Source organism: Hyla sarda, chromosome 2 (genome assembly GCF_029499605.1).
Source record: "Hyla sarda isolate aHylSar1 chromosome 2, aHylSar1.hap1, whole genome shotgun sequence".
Classification (NCBI taxonomy): domain Eukaryota; kingdom Metazoa; phylum Chordata; class Amphibia; order Anura; family Hylidae; genus Hyla; species Hyla sarda.
The window spans coordinates 379,072,673-379,092,856 of NC_079190.1; the positions used below are offsets into that span (position 1 = coordinate 379,072,673).

At 43.9% G+C, this 20,184-nt stretch overlaps 1 protein-coding gene across 4 annotated transcripts in view; it reads left to right on the forward strand.

Annotated features, from left to right (window-relative positions):
- NOS2 (nitric oxide synthase 2) overlaps positions 1–20,184 on the forward strand; it is a 75,756-nt gene that overhangs the window by 24,498 nt on the left and 31,074 nt on the right. For 3 of the 4 annotated variants that reach the window (XM_056558479.1, XM_056558480.1, XM_056558481.1), the window contains 8 exons: positions 1,541–1,663; positions 2,944–3,092; positions 3,217–3,379; positions 4,745–4,836; positions 5,302–5,443; positions 13,463–13,602; positions 15,673–15,847; positions 18,454–18,555. In XM_056558479.1, the coding sequence (XP_056414454.1) occupies positions 1,541–1,663; positions 2,944–3,092; positions 3,217–3,379; positions 4,745–4,836; positions 5,302–5,443; positions 13,463–13,602; positions 15,673–15,847; positions 18,454–18,555 (1,086 nt within the window). The remainder of the gene's footprint in view (positions 1–1,540; positions 1,664–2,943; positions 3,093–3,216; positions 3,380–4,744; positions 4,837–5,301; positions 5,444–13,462; positions 13,603–15,672; positions 15,848–18,453; positions 18,556–20,184) is intronic. The other variant, XM_056558482.1, reaches the window with a different exon arrangement.

Genomic DNA, 20,184 nt, shown 5'->3' on the forward strand with positions numbered 1-20,184 from the left:
ATTGGTCAAGCTGCGGGTCATAGGTTAAGCTGGTGCTCTCTGGGAGAACATGTGACAACAAATCATATGACAACATACCCCTACCCCTTAATTCCCTGGTTGAACTTGATGGACATATGTCTTTTTTCGACCGTACTAACTATGTAACTATAACATGTGACAATTTCACAGGTCCTTGAGACCTCCCACAGGTCCTCTGCTCTATCTATACATTAAGAGACTGTCTAGGCATTAAAGTGATATACACAACATTATGGAACAACAGGGGGAGACCATGCACGGGAGCCCCCAGGTCACTGAGGGACTCAACCTGACAGGGCCTAAGGGTAGTACAGGACCATGTTCTGTACTGGGACATCACAAAGTGCACGACTGCCCGATGTTCTCCTAGTCAGTAACAGTCTCAGCACTTAGATCTCGACCACCTAAAATGTCTCTGTGAAAGTCAAACCTTTTCTTTTAAATGACAGTTAGATACATTTTTCTGCAACCTTTTCATGCAAGAAACATTTCCAGGATGAATATTGGTACTGTCCTTAGATGTTAGAGAAGGTTACTATTTGCTACTTTATACAGGACTGGATGAAAGGTTCATGTGGAGGCAAAAAATCCACACCATCAAAGTGTTCCTGTCATTTGAGTCTGAGTGTTCAGATCCACGCTAAATATTAAAGCTCTCGTCTGAATGCTTCTCTCTTTGTCTTGCTATGATCACTGTCTCGCTCTGAGAGACGGCTTCATAGAAAATCTATGGAGTCCATCTCCTGCAGCGAAACATGGAGAGCAGCAAGCTGAAGGAGAAGCGCTTCTTTTGGCTATAACTATTGGTGGGGGTCTAAACACCCAGACCACTGACCATGACAGTAACAGTGTCATATAATGCATGGCTGGTCATATGTATTATATGCTTTTTAGCAGGTTATAGAAAAGATGGCATGATCTGCCAGGGAGCTGTCTCCAGTGTATCTGGAAACAGACTAACTGTTCTTACATGTTTGTTTTTTGAGGAAAAAAGGATTGGGCATGTGTCTGATGACAGGTCACATGACCTGAAAGGCGTCATGCTTTGCGCTGATTCCTGGAATTTTAAATGTTTGTCTTATTGAAGTCTCTCCATGTTGATGATTTTACGTGGTTCTAATAAAGGTGAAGTTTCTTAATGGCTGGCATCTACCTGCTTTCTTCGTAATTTACAAATCTGTTTAACTTTCTGGCACCAGTTGACTTATAAAGATCTAAAAAAGAAAAATTTCCACCGGAGTACCCCTTTAATTAATGACTTAAATAGCAGAACCACGCATTTATCAAGAGTCAACATCTTCGCATTTCCACCACCTAAGGTTTTAAAGAGGCAAAGGCCATAATAAAAACAAACGACATCCTGATCCACCCTTTTTACACCTTATCAGTTTAACCAGTATAAAGTTTATGTGACATTATTATAACTCTCCCCTGATTTGGAAACTAGAACTGTGTAACAACAGGGGGGCTATTACACTGTTATTTGTCCGCCCTCTGATAACATATTTGCTTATTTCAGAAGAGTGCTCAGGAAAATCATGGATCTTCATGCAGAAAAGCGGTTTGTCCCAAATTTTTCAAGCTAAGAAACTATGAGAATGGAAAGACGTGGCAAGACACATTACATCTCAATGCAAACCAGGTATGTTATCCTATACCAAATCTAGTCCACCTTCATTCTCAGTGAAAAACATCAGGGCGCTTGGGATAGGTAAATATCTTTCACCTCTTTCTATTAAAAGATGTTAAGCTTAATGCAGCAGAATTCCGATTGGAAGGCCTTACTGCCTTGTCAACCTAAAGATTACAGATAAACAGATGGGGGTCCTACAGATGGATACTTTGTGATCAGCTAATGTGAGACCCTTTTAACAGTTAGGGATTATGCAGAGAGCCTGTATATTTTAATAAAAATTGTGTGATGCTTAATTTTCTTTGTGGTGGCACTGAAGGAGAATCGACCACACGGCAAAAGGGTTCTAGAAATATAGTGTAAAAAAGGCCTAACATGGCCTACCTCATGTTACTGTATCAGACCAAAATGTATGTCTTTAAAAAAAATTGTTAAATGCTTTTGGGTGGCTGGTACAAAAAAAGAGATACCTACCTTGGTCTTCCACAACTCTCATTGCAGCTCCTTCTGGTTCAAGAGGAGATGTCCCTGCCTGCTTAGCTAATCACAGGTAGCAGCGGTGTCCAATCTTGGCCAGTAATTGACTGAGCAGGTAGTTCCTGCTTTAAAGGGTACCTCTCATCAAATAAACTTTTGATATATTTTAGATTAATGAATGTTGAATAACTTTCCAATAGCATGTTAATGAAAAATATGCTTTTTTCTATTGTATTTTTCCCGATCAGTCCTGTCAGCAAGCATTTCTGACACATGCTGGAGTCCTAAACACTCAGAGCTGCCAGCCTGCTTTGTTCACAGCCAAACATGCTGTAAACAAAGCAGGCTGGCAGCTCTGAGTGTTCTCCTTTGTGAACAAAGCAGACTGGCAGCTCGTAGTGTTTAGGACTCCAGCATGAGTCTGAAATGCTTGCTGCCAGGACTGGTAGGGAAACCCCTAGTGGTAATTTCTTCAAAGTGGTAAATTAAATAGAAAGAAGCATATTTTTTAATAACATGCAATTCTGCATACATTAATCTATAATATATCCAAAGTTTTTTTGATGAGAGGTACCCTTTAACACCTCATCTCGGACACAAGAAGATTGGATGGGCAGCTGGAGACCGTAAGTCTGTGGGGGACTGGGATACGCAAGTTTAGTATTTTTATTTTACCAGCTCCCCTGCAACATATGATTTTTTTACACTGAAATACCCCTTGAAGAATTTCTTAAGAATTGTCATGTTATTCTGTATCTTCTGCAATATTATGATACTGATGATAATGTGATATATCATAATTTGGTTTACAGAACCTCGGCTGCCAGTCAACTGTTTGCCATGGATCAATAATGAACGCTAAGTGCTATGAGAGAGGTCCAAGGGATAAGCCAGTACCAAAAGATGTTCTATTACCTCAAGCAGTAGAGTTTATTAATCAATATTACAATTCTTTCAAAGAGTAAGTTATTGTTATATATACTTTAGTGCATTATATGTATATTGCTTAAAAGGTCTTAGCTGAGTTGTAACTTAAAGTTCCTTGGCCTCATAGTTAACTGTTTATTTCTCTTCATTTGTTTTAGGCCTCAAATAGAAAACTACCTGAATAGACTGGAAACAGTCAGCAAAGATATTGAACTTACTGGAACCTACCACCTAACGTATGATGAGTTAGTATTCGCAGCTAAACAGGCATGGAGAAATGCCCCCAGGTGCATAGGACGGATCCAGTGGAATAATTTGCAAGTAAATAGATCTTAAGTATTTTTAGCATGTGTTGTATGCTTTTACAGTCTTTGTAGGGTTCATGTTATAATACAATAATCTAAATTAATTTAAAAAAATTATTTGAGTAAAGTTTTTTTTTATTTTTTACCATATCCCTATCTCTATCATAGAAAAAAAATCTCCATTTTTCATACTTACCTTACAATAGTCTGATACTTGTTCTGTAGAGCTCACTTGTCATCAGTCATCTCTTTAATATCACAGGGAAAATTCAAATGAAATGTAAATGTAATGCCTTATAGGTGTGGGCTGCTGCCAACCAGGCCAGACCTGGGAGTGGAGTTTTATCCCGCTCCAGGATGCATGAGTTGGACTTCTGTTGCTTGAGGGTACCAGATGGCTTCTTAGGGTGGTCTCGGTTTAGGAAGTGACTGGCCAGGCAGGCCAGAAGATCCCAGTGTCTGGAAGTGAGAAACAGGCAGAGGGGGGACTGGTGCAGGTGTGAGTAGCAGGCTGTCAGCCTGACAGCCGAGTCAGATTCAGGTAAATGAGTTGTAGCAGGTGGCACAGGTTCAGAATCATGCCCTGGCAGATGAATTGTTGCAAGTGGCACCGGTCCAGGGTGCCAGCGCCAGCATACTAGACAAAGGTCAGACAGAGGCAGGATCCCGTAAACATGCACAAGACATTCACAGGATAGCAGATCAGAAACAAAACACTTTTTATTATGGCAAAGCCACACTATTGCTCAGGAAAACAGTGGGCAAAGCAACTTTAAATAGGTAGTGCCAGGAAAGGATAGATGTAGAACACATTAGAAGTCCATAAACACATTAGAGGTCTGAATTGGCCAGAATAGGAACTGTAGCCACAGAGTAGAAAGCCAGAACCTGATGGCAAAATGTACGCTGGTGGGTGCCAACTGCTGGCAATACAGTAGTAACACTGGTTACAAATGACACTGGATCCATGGTAACAGGTCCTCTCTTCTGCACATAGACATCTGCATGGGTCACCATGGCAAATTCCCTTTTATACATAATAAAATTGTATGAGAAATTCTGTTACATTGAAGCACTGTGAGGACAACTGCAAGATATATGTTTTTTCTGTCTGCTACATAGAAATTGTTTCTCTTCATATGGTTATTTTTTCACATTTAGAACATGCATAATATAGTTTCCCTTTTTACATCCAATCTTGGCTTTGGACTCAAAAACTGCATTTAAACACCTAAATGTGTAAAGACATTCTAAATAGAACTATTAGCATAATAGTTATATGGCCATAAATCGTTTTTGAATTCTAGCTCCAAATATGTGATGTCATGGTGGAACCTTACTTTTTAGTTATTAATATGTGTTAAATTAATTTATTCACAAGGTGTTTGATGCCCGGTACTGCAAGACAGCTCAGGAAATGTTCCAGCTCATCTGTCGTCATATAAAGTATTCCACGAATGGCGGCAATATAAGGTATCATATAAAAATACGGTATATGACAAAAACTTTTTATTTTTCCTAATCAAATTATACAGGTTACAGCTGCATCATATTGCAAGTTGCATCACGACAACATTGAGAATTATTAGATGCAATGTCACATTGCCATCGTCATCTCCTGTGACCAAAGTCGCTGTGTATCCCTAGTTTTCTCTATCACCCTTCTCTTGAGTGCAGGGTGTACCAAGAAATCAATGCAAAACACTATTTCCTGTACAGCCACTGAACCAACAAGAAGCTTTTGGAAAAATATCATATTATGCTGCCAGAGAGCCAACGTCTTGATCTATGATAAAATTCTTACATCTGCCAACCTGCATATGTCAGAAGACAATGATTTCTTGAGAATATTTTCAAAAACAGATCATAAACACAATTTTTACTGAAATTAAAAGGAATAATTTTTTTGTTTTCATTGCATATATTACTTTCTTTCAGGTCTGCGATTACCATTTTTCCTCAGCGTACTGATGGGAAACATGATTTCAGAGTCTGGAACAGTCAGCTGATTCGATATGCAGGGTATGAAATGCCAGATGGGTCAACCATTGGGGATCCTGCCAGTGTAGAGTTTACAGAGGTATGTGAAATACATTATTGTTGTTGTCATATTTATTCTTTATTAGGCAACTGCAAAATTAAACAAATAGATTCATGTGGTTAGCGGACAACTTATTAATTCTTATTAATTTAACAGTAACTAATTGTTGTCATTAGATTAGTGAATTCTATCAAGCAACATATACAGAATATGGTGAAATATAGATACTTGTAGCAAGTGGTTAGAATGGCAAGGCAACATGAAATGGAAAATAAAATGTATCACTGTAAATAATTAAACCTTAAACGGGTACTCCACCCCTAGACATCTTATCCCCTGACTCACTATGACTCACAATACAGGGACCGGCAGTTTGTGATGTCATGGCCCCGCCCCCTCTTGATGTCACGCCCCCGCCGCCTTAATGCAAGTCTATGGCAGGGGGCATGGCCGCCATCACGCCCCCTCGCATAGACTTGCATCAAGGGGGTGGGGTGTGACGTCACGAGGGGCAGGGCCGTGACATCACGAACCGCCAGGCCCTGTATCATGAGTCATCAGGCAGGGAGCAAACTTCGGCTCCGTGCTGCAGATGACTGGGGGGCTGCAAGAGAGATCGCGGGGGTCCCCAGCGGTAGGACCCCGCGATCAGACATCTTATCCTCTATCCTTGGAAAGCAGATAAGATGTCTAGGGGCGGAGTACCCCTTTAAAGCCTTACTGCCATTTTAAAAACCTTTTGAGATGTTGCTCAGATATGTCAGACATGTTTTGATCACATCGTGCCTCACTCCTTAAACCTGCTACAATTGTGAGTTATAAGCTAATGAATTCAGTGGCAGATCATTTCAGTGTATTAGCATCTATTGGGAAAAGGTCAGATTTGATTGACAGGTGGGGAGTAGTTCATGATCATAGTATATCTTAGGAGTGATACACAATGCACAATGCAAGACTTTTGACATGTCTGGGCAACATGTTGAACGTTTCTTAAAATGACAGTAATCCTTTATGGTATGTCCTTCCTGATGATCTAGGGGGAAGGGGTGAACATCACGGTACTCAGACACTAAAACCTGGCTCTCTTCTCTGGGGTAAACAAACCTAAACATTAGGCTGTAGAGATGCTTGGGTTTCAGCCTGGGTGGCAGAGCATAGATGGATTACTCTGAGCTTCAGTGTGGGGTGGTCACATATATATATATATATATATATATATATATATATATAGTTAAGAACCAAAAATAAGACAAGAAGCTGCACTCCAGTGATCCAGAATATAAATGATATTTATTCACCCATCCATAAGGTGCAACATTTCAACCCTCTCAATGGGGTTTTTTTCAAGCTTAAAAAAAACCCCATTGAGAGGGTTGAAACGTTGCACCTTATGGATGGGTAAATAAATATCACTTTTCATTCTGGATCACTGGAGTGCTGCTTTTTGCATTATTTTTGGTTCTTTGGATCTGGATTGCCTATGGTTAAGGCTCGGGCTGGCTGAGCACCCACTTATTTCCTACCTGGCTGAGATCCAATTACACACTGTGCCACTCTAATTTAGGATTTTCCTAGTATAATGACGGAAAATATAGATTTTATAAAGACAGGAGGCGAGTATCAATTGCATATTCTTTCTTTAATATGCCCAATAGCAGAAAAACAAATGTATGTAAAATGGAAGAAAAAAGATGCAGGTCACCTAGCAACCTGACCGCACCCCTTCCAACATCTCCACCAATCCCTTCCGGGCTTGCTCCATAAAAGACAGTGTTGCCTCCGCCTCCTCCTCTTTCTTGATGCCGAAAACCACGGACAGTAACCAACATTCAAAACGAAGCCGAGGACCGAAGTCGTCTCCGAACGGTGAAGACACAACTGCACATCCTGCGCTCCAACTTGACCGCGATCTCCAAACGAACATCGGATAATTCAACCGAATAAACTGAAGTTGATGACCCACATCGCGCAGGTCCGGCAGACAATCCTCTCAGTATCCTAGAAAAGAAAAAACACACACCATAACAGGGAGGGTACAAAACATCGGGTGGGATGATACTCGCCTCCTGTCTTTATAAAATCTATATTTTCCGTCATTATACTAGGAAAATCCTAAATTTTATGGCAGACAGGAGGCTCGTATCAATTGCAAGTTCAAAGCAAGAAATAGTAGAATAAACACGGCAAACATTACAGTACCGACATAGCGATATGAGATTCAGGTCTAAAATAATAATTGCGGAAAGTCTCCTCTGAAGACCAATCCGCCGCTTTCAAAATATCAGACAAAGAACCTCCTGCCTGAGCTACTTTAGTAGCCATGGCCCCCCTGGTAGAATGCGCCCGGAATAGAGACACATCCACACCTGCCATAGCCATCGTCAGTTTCACCCAACGTGCCAGAGTCGGGGAAGAAACCGGAAAATATGGTGCACAAAATGAGATCAACAACTGAGAGAATCGCGGAGAACGAAATGATTCCGTTCTGCTCTCATATTCCTTCAAACACCGCACTACACATAGTTTGGGGTGAGAAGGAAACAGCAGATAGAACACAGTGCGCAAATTCGTCTTAGTACGCCTAGAAATAGAAAAATTCACCCCATGAGGGGTAAACTGCCTCCTGGATACGTCTAAAGCGCGTACATCAGAAACATGCTTAATAGACATCAGGCACAACAGCATAGTCATTTTGTATGACAATAGCTTGAGTGACAACGAACCGTTATCCTCCCAAGAGGAAAACATTCGAAGCACCATCGACACATCCCACGTGGCTAAATAACGTGGAGTCGGAGGACGTTTAAACCTAATTCCCTTCAGAAGACGGCAAACCAATGGGTGTTGCCCCACCGGCACACCGTCCATTGGGACATATTGTGCTGATATCGCAGACCTATAGACATTAATTGTTCTATAAGCCTTCCCAGCGTCGAACGCTTCCGACAAAAAATTTAACACTCCGTACACAGGGGCTTGAACGGGATCCATTTGCTGTTGTGAGCACCAATGAACCCATAATCCCCAGGCCGATCGGTAAGCCGATCTGGTACCCGGAGCCCAAGCCTCGCACATGAGGTCTCTAGTTGACCGTGATAATCGTCTATCAACTCCTGGCGACCCGAAATCAGCCAGGCCACTAAAGGCAACTGACCCGACAATACCAGTGGATGCAATTCCCCTGTCGGATTGCGAAGCAATTCGGGGAACAGGGGACAAATCCTCGGACAATCTATGGTCATCCCCAATATCTGAGGAAACCACGATTGGGTCGGCCACCATGGGGTGATCAACACCAACGTCGCCCTCTGTGCTTCCGCCTGCCATAATACTCTGGGTATCATGGCAAACGGCGGAAACGCATACAGCGTGTCCTGAGGCCAAACCTGTCTGAACGCATCCGTCGCCAGCGCCTCCGGGTCTGTCCTCCAACTGAAGAACCTGGGGACCCGGCAATTGAGTCGGGACGCAAATAAATCCAGACTCAAAGGACCCCATAACTCCCGGAGGGCACGAAATACTGTGAGATGCAGTGTCCAATTGCTGCCATCCACCAAATGTCTGGAGTTCCAATCCGCCACAGAGTTGGACACTCCTGCCAGATACTCTGCTTGAAGAACTATATTCCTCCCCAGGCAAAACAGCCAGAGTTCCTTCGCAATGTCCGTCAACCTCTGGGATTTCGTGCCCCCTAAACGGTTGACGTACTGCACCGCTGTGATGCTGTCCATGCGTAACAATACGCAACAATCCGTCCTGTGAAACACAAAGCTTTTGAGAGCAAATGAACCCGCGAGTAGTTCCAAGCAGTTGATGTGCAACTGAGATTCTGCTGGAGACCATTTGCCCCCTGTGGCCGAGGACCCGCACCGGGCACCCCACCCGCTCATGCTGGCGTCCGACTCCAAGATAATGTCCGGTTTGGAGTTGAAGATCGTTCTTCCATTCCAGTCCTGGACGTGTCGGAGCCACCACAACAGTTCCTCGCGAGCTTCTTGCGACAATGGAACCTGATCTGCGTACGTCAGGCCACCCGCCAAGTGACTGATCTTCAGTCTCTGCAGCGCCCTGTAATGTAGGGGCGCCGGAAAAATCGCTTGAACTGAGGAGGACAGTAGGCCCACAATGTGGGCCACCGCCCGAAGAGACACCAATTGTTTGCGGAGCAACAATCTGATCTCCCTGCGTAGCACCACAAGTTTCTTGTTCGGCAAGCTCAAAGTTGCCGATCGGGTATCCACTTGAAACCCCAGAAACTCCATTATTTGTGCTGGTCTGAACACCGACTTCTTTTCGTTGACCAGGAACCCCAGCGCTGTAAGAAGAGTGATTGTCCACTCTACATGTAACAGAGTCTGATGCACTGACCTAGCCATAATCAATATATCATCTAGATATATGATCAGTAAAACACCCCGGCTTCTTAAAGCCAAAACCACCGGTCTCATGAGCTTGGTGAAGCACCATGGGGCCGATGACAGCCCGAACGGAAGGCAGGTAAACGCCCATTTCTGACCTTCCCACAGAAATTGGAGAAAGTGTCGGGAAGAAGGGTGGACCGGTACCGTAAGGTACGCGTCCTTCAAATCTATCTTCGCCAACCAGTCGTTCGGGAGCAACAGGTCCCTCAGGAGGTGAATGCCCTCCATTTTGAAATGGCGATACAAAACGCACTCGTTTAAGCCTTTTAGGTTTATAACCGGTCTGTATCCTCCATCCTTCTTCTTCACAAGAAAAATGTTGCTGAGGAAACCAGGATCGTCCATCGCCACCGGACGAATAGCGTTTTTGGCATAGAGATCTGTGATCTCCGTGCAAATTAAGGTTCTGTCTGAGTTTGAGAAAGCAATGCGTCTTGGCCGACGTGTTTGAAGTGGGGGTGTTACGAATTCTATAACATATCCCCTCACCGTCTGCAGAACCCACGGGTCTGATGTAATCAGGGACCAAGCGTGGGAAAAATATCTCAGTCTGCCCCCCACAGGAACATTCATTAACGGAATGTCGCTTCGGCCTACCTGTGGATCTTCCTCAAGGGAAACCTCAAGAACCTCCACGAGCCCTCCAGGGCCGACCTCTGGATGGAAAGAAAGGGGTAGCGGTAAGTGTGGCGGCGACCGCCTGTACCTGTGGCCTCTCTTGTACATAATGTACTGGACCCCTATTGTGGGGTCTGAAATAGGATCCTCGGCCAGAAGGGCTACCCCTACCCCTTCCAGCCTTGGCGGATTTATTTAAAGAGGATTGTGCCTTATCCAGGCTTGAAAAGAGACCCACGAACTTGTTAATGTTCTTGATGAGCGAATCTCCGAAGAGAAGGCCCTCCGCAGATGGGCCTGGCTCCTCTATCGCAAGATGGGTCAACTGAGGGTCCAATCTCATCAAGACAGAGCGGCGTCTCTCAGATGACATGGCCGTGTTGGCATTACCGAGCAGGCATGTGGCTCTGAGAGCCCAACCTCTCAATACTTCCCTGTCCGCTTGCGTACCCGCGGCCACCGCCTGCTCCACCATGTTCAGGATCTTTGTTAACGGCCCTAATAAATCGAGCAGTTTATCCTGCACCGATTTGAAGAACCTATCCAACCCCTTACTGGGGTTTTTGCCAGATTTAAGCAGGTATTTTACTAAGATCGGGTCGAGCTCTGGGGTCACCGCCACTTTATTGGCGACCGAAGGACGGGGACACTCAGACCTGAGCTTGTTCCTGTTACCCCTGTCCAGGGGTTTCCTCAGCCATGCCTCGATGTATTTAGCGACCTGAGGAATCGGTGTCCATTCACCTGACCGCGGATGCTTGATAGCCTCCGGGTCGAAGAAAGGGACTCCCTGAGAGTCCAAAACGGCATTGACGGAAACGTCTTCAGTGTGAGAGGAACCAGAGGGTTGAACCTCATCCCCGTCACAGCCGTCATCCTCCTCGCTATCAAAGACGGAATGTTCAGAATCATCCGAAACAGTTTCAGACTCTGAATCCGACCTATCCACATAGGAATCAGGCTTAATCCGCTTAGCGGATCGTTTAACCCGGTTAGTATCAACTTCCTCCCGGGCGGAGGGTCTTTTGCCTGTAAACGGGTTGCTGCCCTCAGGCAAAGGGTCAGTTGCAAGAGATTGGCCACCTCCCAATGGGGTTGGCAACATAGCAGAGGCCGCTGCGTCGGTACAATGGTGACTCTTCCGGGCCGACTTCCCGGGTCTCAATGAGCCAGAAGGGTGAGTCTGCTCTGAGGAACCTGCCAGCACTAAAGGTGGTAGGATAGTCGCGTCTTGGCGCGATTGCGATATGGCCATAGATACAGATCGGGTAATGGTATCATTAACCGTTGTCAGAGCGGCTGCAAGGGCGGTATGTACCGACCTGTGGACCAGTTGCTGAATTTGCTCAGCGGACATGCGATCCTGGTCATGCGAGCCGTTGGGGACTTCCCCCATGGTCAAATCTAGCTTCCCGTCTGTCATAGTACCTAGTGAACGTAGGGAAACTACAGTAAAAAACACGGGGCTGTGGAGACAAAAAATATATGTATAGAATAAGTATACATTTTTTATACGGTATAGATAATAGAGTTCAGCACATATAAACATAGAAGCATAAATATATACACATAAATGAAATATACACACATATATATATACCTGCAGCAGGGGAAAAAAGGGAGAACAGAAGTGCCGACGCGACCGCCGCACTCTAGGGGGGGGGGGGGGCGTGGCGTTCGTCCGCCCGAGATCTCGCGATACCAGCCGCGCTCCTGAGAAGTGGAAGCGCGCGCTGGCAGCGGAGAAGAGGGGCGGCGCAATCAACTGGGGAAGACGGTGAAGTCACCGGAGATGGCGGCCACTCGCCGGAGAGTGGGAAGCAGCCGAAGTATATGAAAGAGACGTGGGGACAATCAGTGAAGCGGGTAGCGCTCCGAAGAGACCAGGTAAAAGAAAACTGGAGGTGCGGGCGTATGCAGTATGTACGCCAGCACCCAGAAGATAATTATATATATAGAGTAGAATAAAGAATAGGAGAAATACAGAAACAATAGGTAATGGGAATAAGGGAGTGGGGAGAAAACCCCCAGATGTCCCCAGGAGAAAAATATATAGAAATAGAGAACAATGAATAAACTTAAGGTATAATTAGCACAATGGTACTTATCTGTCTACTGAGCAGAAAGAAAGAGGAGGAGGCGGAGGCAACACTGTCTTTTATGGAGCAAGCCTGGAAGGGATTGGTGGAGATGTTGGAAGGGGTGCGGTCAGGTTGCTAGGTGACCTGCATCTTTTTTCTTCCATTTTACATACATTTGTTTTTCTGCTATTGGGCATATTAAAGAAAGAATATGCAATTGATACGAGCCTCCTGTCTGCCATAAAATCGCTATTGTCCTGGACTATTTATATATATATCTTGCAAACTTCTGACTTGTCATAGTGGCACAGTGATCGCTAAAGCAAATATGGAGGAGTGATATGCCTGTTTATTTCAACTAGGCACTGCTAGAGCGGAGCAAGTGGTGTATGGATTCATAGAAAGTATATGGGTGCCAGAGGGGCCCTAGCACTCACACTCAATTGATCTATGACACTATGACATGTTATTGTTTAAATGAAGTTAAGTTTAAGAATCATTTTAAATAGGTTATTGATACTGAAAACATCACAGTTGTATACATGTTGGGGTAAACAGGGTTTTCCAGGTTTGAAAGGAAAGGCTTACATTCTGCAGTACCAGACACAGCTCAAGCATGGCGCTATTTCTGTGAAAAAAGCAACCTCCTTTTTTTTTTAAATCTAGTTAAACCCATATAAGCATTAAATTATTAAGTTATTATTATCATTGGTATTGAGAAAGATTGATTAAAATACTGCATTAGAAGCTTCTCGCATATATTGTAATTTATAGTTACAGACCTAGTTTTAGGTGAGATAGCTGATTACAGAAGTACTGACCCAATATATAAATATTTGGTGGATAAATCGGGTGGAGGTTATGGAAATACTAAAAACAGATAACACTGATTGAATAAGCTCCTATACTTTATAACCCAATGCAAATTGTTTTTCTAGCTATGTATACAGCTTGGATGGAAACCAAAATATGAGCAATTTGAGATTCTTCCTCTGGTACTGGTGGCAGATGGCGAGGACCCAGAATTATTTGAACTACCTAAAGATCTAGTAACTGAAGTTATCATGGAACATCCAAAGTGAGAATTTTATCATTCGAATACCTCCAAACACACTTAACCCCTTAAGGACGCAGCTCATTTTCATCTTAAAGGAGAACTCTAGACCATAAAAGTTGTCCCCCATAGTGTCGGCAGTAAAAAAATAAAGATGTACATACCTTCCTCCGCTCCCCCTGGGCCTCCGGTAAACGGCTCCGGTCTCCGCCGCAATCCACTTCCTGGTTGCCGGTGGTCGGATGAATCTGCCAATCACCAGCAGCAGCGCAGTCCGACACGGCCGGCGATAGGCTGAGCGGCAGTGTGAAAACGCTTCAGGACACAAAATTCTTCACTACACCTGCGGCCGGGGCCAAAAACGTCACACTGCCGCTCAGCCTATCGCCGGCCGAGTCGGACTGCGCTGCGGCTGGTGATTGGCTGATTCATCCGACCACCGGCAACCAGGAAGTGGATTGCGGCGGAGACCGGAGCCGGTTACCGGAGGCCCCCGGGGAGCGGAGGAAGGTATGTACATCTTTTTTTTTTACTGCCAGCACTATGGGGGACAATTTTTATGGTCTGGAGTTCTCCTTTAAGGACGCAGCCCTTTTTCGCAATTCTGACCACTGTCACTTTATGCATTAATAACTCTGGGATGCTTTAACAGATTATTCTGATTCTGAGATTTTTTTTTTTGTGACATACTACTTTATTTTAGTGGTAAATTTTCGTCGTTACTTGCATCCTTTCTTGGTGAAAAATCCCAAAATTTCATGAAAATGTTGAACTTTGAAGCTCTCTGCTCTCTGTAAGGAAAATTGATATTCCAAATACATTTTATAAAGATTCACAAATACAATATCTCCACTTTTTGTTGGCATCATAAAATGGACATATTTGTACTTTTTGAAAAAATTAGAGGGCTGCAAAGTATAGCAGCAATTTTCAAAATTTTCATGAAAATTGCAAAATCTGAAGGGACAGATGTTACAGAACTACAACTCCCAGCATGTCTGGACAGTCTAGGCATGCTGAGAGTTGTAGTTTGGCAACATCTGGAGGGCTACCGTTTGGGCACCACTGTAATTGTGGTCTCCAAACTGTGTCCCTCCAGATGTTGCAAAAACTACAACTCCCAGCATGCCCAGACAGCCAAAGGCCACCTTCCTTAACACTGCCACCTTCCTTAACACCCACCACCGTTGCTTCCCTACCTGCGCCGCTGATCTCCGCTGTCTCCACCGATGATCGGCGGTCCCCACGGCATCTTCTTTGCAGGTTCCCGGCCGCCATTTTCTCCCCCCGTTCTGCCTGACATCCAGGGGTGGGCAGAGCGGGGGGTTTCCATGGCAACCCCCTGTCGTGCACTGCCATTGGTCAGAACTAATTTCAGACTAATGGCAGGGGATAGGAGGAGATCGCAGCACTGCAATCTCGCTCCTATCCCTCAGGATGATCGGGGCTGTCACTGACCACTCCGATCATCCCTATTTTCTGGGTGATTGGGTCACCAGAGACTTAATCAGCCCGTAATAGGAGAAAATCACATGTCTGAATTGACATGCGATTTTCTCCGATCGCTGACATGGGGGGGGGGATGCCTGCTGAATAATTTCAGCAGGCATCCCGGTCCGGTCCCCAACCGGCTAGCGGCGGAGACCGGAATTCCCACGTCCTTAAGGACTCGGGATGCAAGGCGTATGCATACGCCCTACGTCCTGAACAGGTTAAGCCCGGATCTATTTCCTGAAACCACAGCAACCAATCACAGCTCAGCTTTCAAAAGTTGGTCCGGTGGCAGGATATCTGTTTAAAACTCCCGGGAACTTCATAGTCCCAGATTAAATCAGAATACAGTTTTGCCAGAAGTCTCATGCAAAAGTCTATGGGATTTCCACCAGGCTTGAGACTGTACCTGTGCGATAGGTATCTTGGAAATTGCGTGGCTGTAGATTTTAGACTTCTCCTCAGGCCTCAGGCACTGCAGATGGAAAGGGGGCACTGTTGTAAGGCGTTAGTTGATAGGAAACGTATTCATTGTAATATTTGATAGTATAATAATGATATATTATGTTCCACTCTCATATTATTTGTTTCTTATTTTTAAAGATTTGAGTGGTTTAAAGATCTAAACCTGAGGTGGTATGTACTACCTGCCGTTTGCAACATGCTTCTTGAAGCCGGAGGCATTGAATTTACAGCATGTCCCTTTAATGGCTGGTACATGGGGACAGAAATTGGTGTTCGAGACTTCTGTGATGTTCAGCGTTACAATGTGCTGGAGGTAATGTATACACATTGGATGGTTTTTACTGAGGGTTGAGGTTAAGGGTTAACGTCTTCTTTTTTAGAGTGTGAAATCTTTGCAGCGGTTACAGCAGAGAGTAAGAGCATGGGAAAGTTATCTGACAGGAAGTGACACGTAGTCCACCCATTTCTTGTGTGTTCTGAAATTCATACTGATTTAATAGGCAACTGTCATTTTCATCTGAATTAAGTGCTACAGAGCAGGGAGGGCGGCTTCTTGCCCAATACGGCTGTACACATCCTGTGGTTACTTTTCTATAATGAGGGTTTGTATGCAATCACTTGGGACTGAAGTTACAGATATCATTTACAAAATTAGGAAAAAATACAAGTTAAAGAGGAATTTCCATCTGGGACATAAATGGCATGTCTGGCTAGAGGCCACTTGCTTTAAATGGGCACTGTCAGATTAAAAACTTTTTACATGTTGTACATCTTGACAAAACATGAACCTTTCTATTTTTATAGAAATCATGGCTTACAAAATCATGGCTTTGTCCAAATGAAGCACAGGCATGGACAAAGTCCAGTAAGTGAGGGTGGGCTAGTACTCCTCTGTGCTCTCTCCTTTCTGATAGGACTCCTCTGTGCTCTCTCCTGTCTGATTGCACTCCTCTGTGCTCTCTCCTGTCTGATAGCACTCCTCTGTGCTCTCTCCTGTCTGATAGCACTCCTCTGTGCTCTCTCCTGTCTGATAGCACTTCTCTGTGTTCTCTCCTGTCTGCTAGTACTCCTCTGTGCTCTCTTCTATCTGCTAGTACTCCTCTGTGCTCTCTCCTGTCTGATAGTACTCCTCTGTGTTCTCTCCTGTCTGATAGTACTCCTCTGTGTTATCCTGTCTGATAGTACTCATCTGTGCTCTTTCCTGTCTGACAGTACTCCTCTGTGTTCTCCTGTCTGGTAGCATTCCTCTGTGCTTTCTTTTGTCTGATAGTACTCTTGTGTGCTCTCTCCTGTCTGTTAGTACTCCCCTATACTCTCTCCTGTCTGATAGCACTTCTCTGTGCTCTCTCCTGTCCTCTCAGACAGAAGAGAATCTCTGCCTAAAGCTCCTGTAGTATACCTTCATGGTGGTTTCACACAAAACGAATTTTTTCACCCAAAATAGTTTTTTGCAAAAAGACCACTTTCATTTTAATTTAGGAGTCAATACCAATAGTGGATCTAGCAGAAAATATGAGGCCATGTTCACACACCGTTAAAAAAGGCTGGTATTTGCTTAGTAGATGTCTTACAGCTGCAAAAATGAGATTTTACAGTGTATGAACATGGCATAAGTCATTCCTTTATAGTTTCCGTTCCTTTTAAATTAATTCCTGGCATTGGATTAAAAAACTGCAGTAGTATTTTTTGAAAATAAATAAAACTGCCTGTATCAAAAAATAAAGCGAGGGGGCTTATCCAAATAGTGAGTGTGGCTTTCTTAAAAAGGGACAGAGCTTGAATGCATGTAAAATGTGCACATTTTGAGGTGAAACTAATCCTACTTTTAGATGGTGCAAACTTTGACTAGACCATGTAAAGATGTTCCAGATTTCTGAACAGTCTGAGCCACTGTGTTAAATTTGGAATGTACACTGTCTTAGAAGTAGACAGTTTTTATTTATTTTCCCCACCATGCCTTAAAGGAGTAATCCAGTCCTGAAAAACGTATCCCCTATCCGACCGCTGGGGCCCCCCCGCTATCTCCTGTATGGGACCCCAGCAGCCTGCCGGAAGGGGGCGTGTTGACCTCTGCACGAAGCGGCGGCCGACACCCCCCCTCAATACAGCACTATGGCAGAGCCAGAGATTGCCGAAGGTTGTATTGAGGGGGCGTGTCAGCCGCCACTTCATGCGGTGGTCAACATGCCCCCTTTTCCACGGACTGCGGGCGCCCTGTACTGGAGATCGCAGGGGGCCCCAACGGATAGGGGATAAGATGTCTGATCGCGGGAGTCCCACTGCTATCTCTCTGCTGCACCTGGCGTTCGTTTAGAGCGTCGGGTGCAGCGCTGGAGGCTCGTGACATCACGGCCACTTCCCCTCAATGCAAGTCTATGGGAGTGGATGGGAGGAGTACCTCTTTTTAGAACAATTCTTGGGGGAGGGATTTTTTGCACCTCTGCATAACCTGACAATATGATGCGTTACTCCAGTTACCAATAGCACCTTCCAATCCCTGGTATTTCTCACTTACTCCTCCTTGTAGGTATATCCCTCTCTTTCCTGGTTACTACGTTCCCTCAATGCTATTAGTGCAATTCCTTTCTGAATAATAATTTACTGTTGCATCTGCTGCATTAAATAAGACACGTTCTGTGCCTTCACAATACTTCGCAAATGTTGAATATGTGTTGGCATATATAGGTAAAAAAATAAATAACAGACAATGTGGCTGAGTCCTATAGATAATCTTAAAAACATGCAAATGTTCCTGACTGATGATGGCTCCAGAGGTTTATAATCATCATTTGTCAATCAATATTATGGCCAAGCCAGACGGAACTACCTACAATTACATGTGATTAATTTAGCCACATACATTATGTTTGTATTTACATACCAGTACAATATCTAATATATAACAATGTTACTTTTTAGGAAGTGGGAAGGCGGATGGGCTTAGAAACTCACAAGCTGGCATCACTGTGGAAAGACCACGCAATTGTAGAAATCAACGTAGCTGTTCTATACAGCTTCCATGTAAGTTCTGCCGTCATGTGCAAGATTATACCCTGCTTCTTATAGCAGTCGGTCCAGAGATCTGCCCTAATTTCAGAAATTTAAATGAGAAAATAAACTATGATTGCTCCAGTAAAGTCAAGCAGATTTTTATAGCAACCAGATTTCAGTTCTCCAATCTTCCGCGGCCTTTTAAGTTGAAGCCTGACTGATTCCCATAGGCATCTAGTTCTCATAAATCTCCCTTTATCCCACATTGCCAGGTAGCCAAGTAAATAGTGTGAGATTTATCAAAACCTGTGTAGAGAAAAAGTGGTGCAGTTACCCAAAGAAACCAATCAGATTGCTTATTTCATTTTTCAGAGGCCTTTTTAACATTACGGGTAGGGTCACATGTGCCATATTTTGCTGCATATTTTCCTACCTATTGAAATTAATGGGCAAAATCAGCTGTGTATTTTGATATCCATTGACTTCAATGGGTAGGAAAATATGCAGCAGCAAATACGCAGAAAAATACAGCACGTGTGACCTTACCATTTGATTGGTGGCCATGGGCAATTGCTCCACTCTTCCTTTCTACAGATTTTGATAAATCTCCTTTATTTTATTTCTTTTGGAGGAAAACTAGTCACATAAATTTCCCACGGACAAATGTCTATGGTCTCCTTAAAGGGGTTGTCACACCAATTTGTATTTCACATAATAGGGCTCATTACATATCAATATTTGTAAATACATTCAAATTTTAATTGGCCTCATTTAGAAGCTATTCCCCTACCTTTGATCCATGTGCCTGTCTTGGTTTACAATACCGTTGCCATGGTATTCAATAATTAAACTGGCACTATTTTAGTGAGCCCTATTTAGGGAAATAAAGTAAAGTTGGTGGGACAACCCCTTTAACTATACATAGTTCATAAGGTGAAAAAAAGACCAGAGTCCGTCAAGTTCAACCTATATCCCTAATGAGTCCCTACTGAGTTGATCCAGAGGAAGGAAAAAAAACCTCATACTAGAGGTAAAGATTCCTTCCCGACCCCAATATGGCAATCAGAATAAATCCCTGGATCAACATTCTATCCCTATAAATATAGTATCCATAACCTGTAATGTTATTACTCTCCAAAAATGCATCCAGGCTATTTTACCTTGTTAACCATGACCACCTCCTCCGGAAGAGAATTCCACAGTCTCGCTGCTCTTACAGTAAACAACCCCTGTCTTTGCTGGTGTAGAAACCTTCTTTCCTCTAGATGTAGAGGATGCCCCCTTGTTATAGATACAGTCCTGGGTATAAATAGATCATGGGAGAGATCTCTGTACTGTCCCCTGATATATTTATACATAGTTATTAGGTCTCCCCTAAGCCTTCTTTTTTCTGAACTGAATAACCCTAATTATGATAATTTTTCTGGGTACTGTAATCCTCCCATTCCCCGTATTACTCTAGTTGCCAATCTTTGAATCCTCTCCAGCTCCCCTGTATCTTTCTTGTACACTGGTGCCCAGTACTGTACACAGTATTCTATGTGTGGTCTCACTAGTGATTTGTACAGTGGTAGTATTATTTCCTTGTCGTGGGCATCTATGCTCCTATTGATGCACCCCATGATTTTATTTGCTCTAGCAGCAGCTGCCCGACACGGG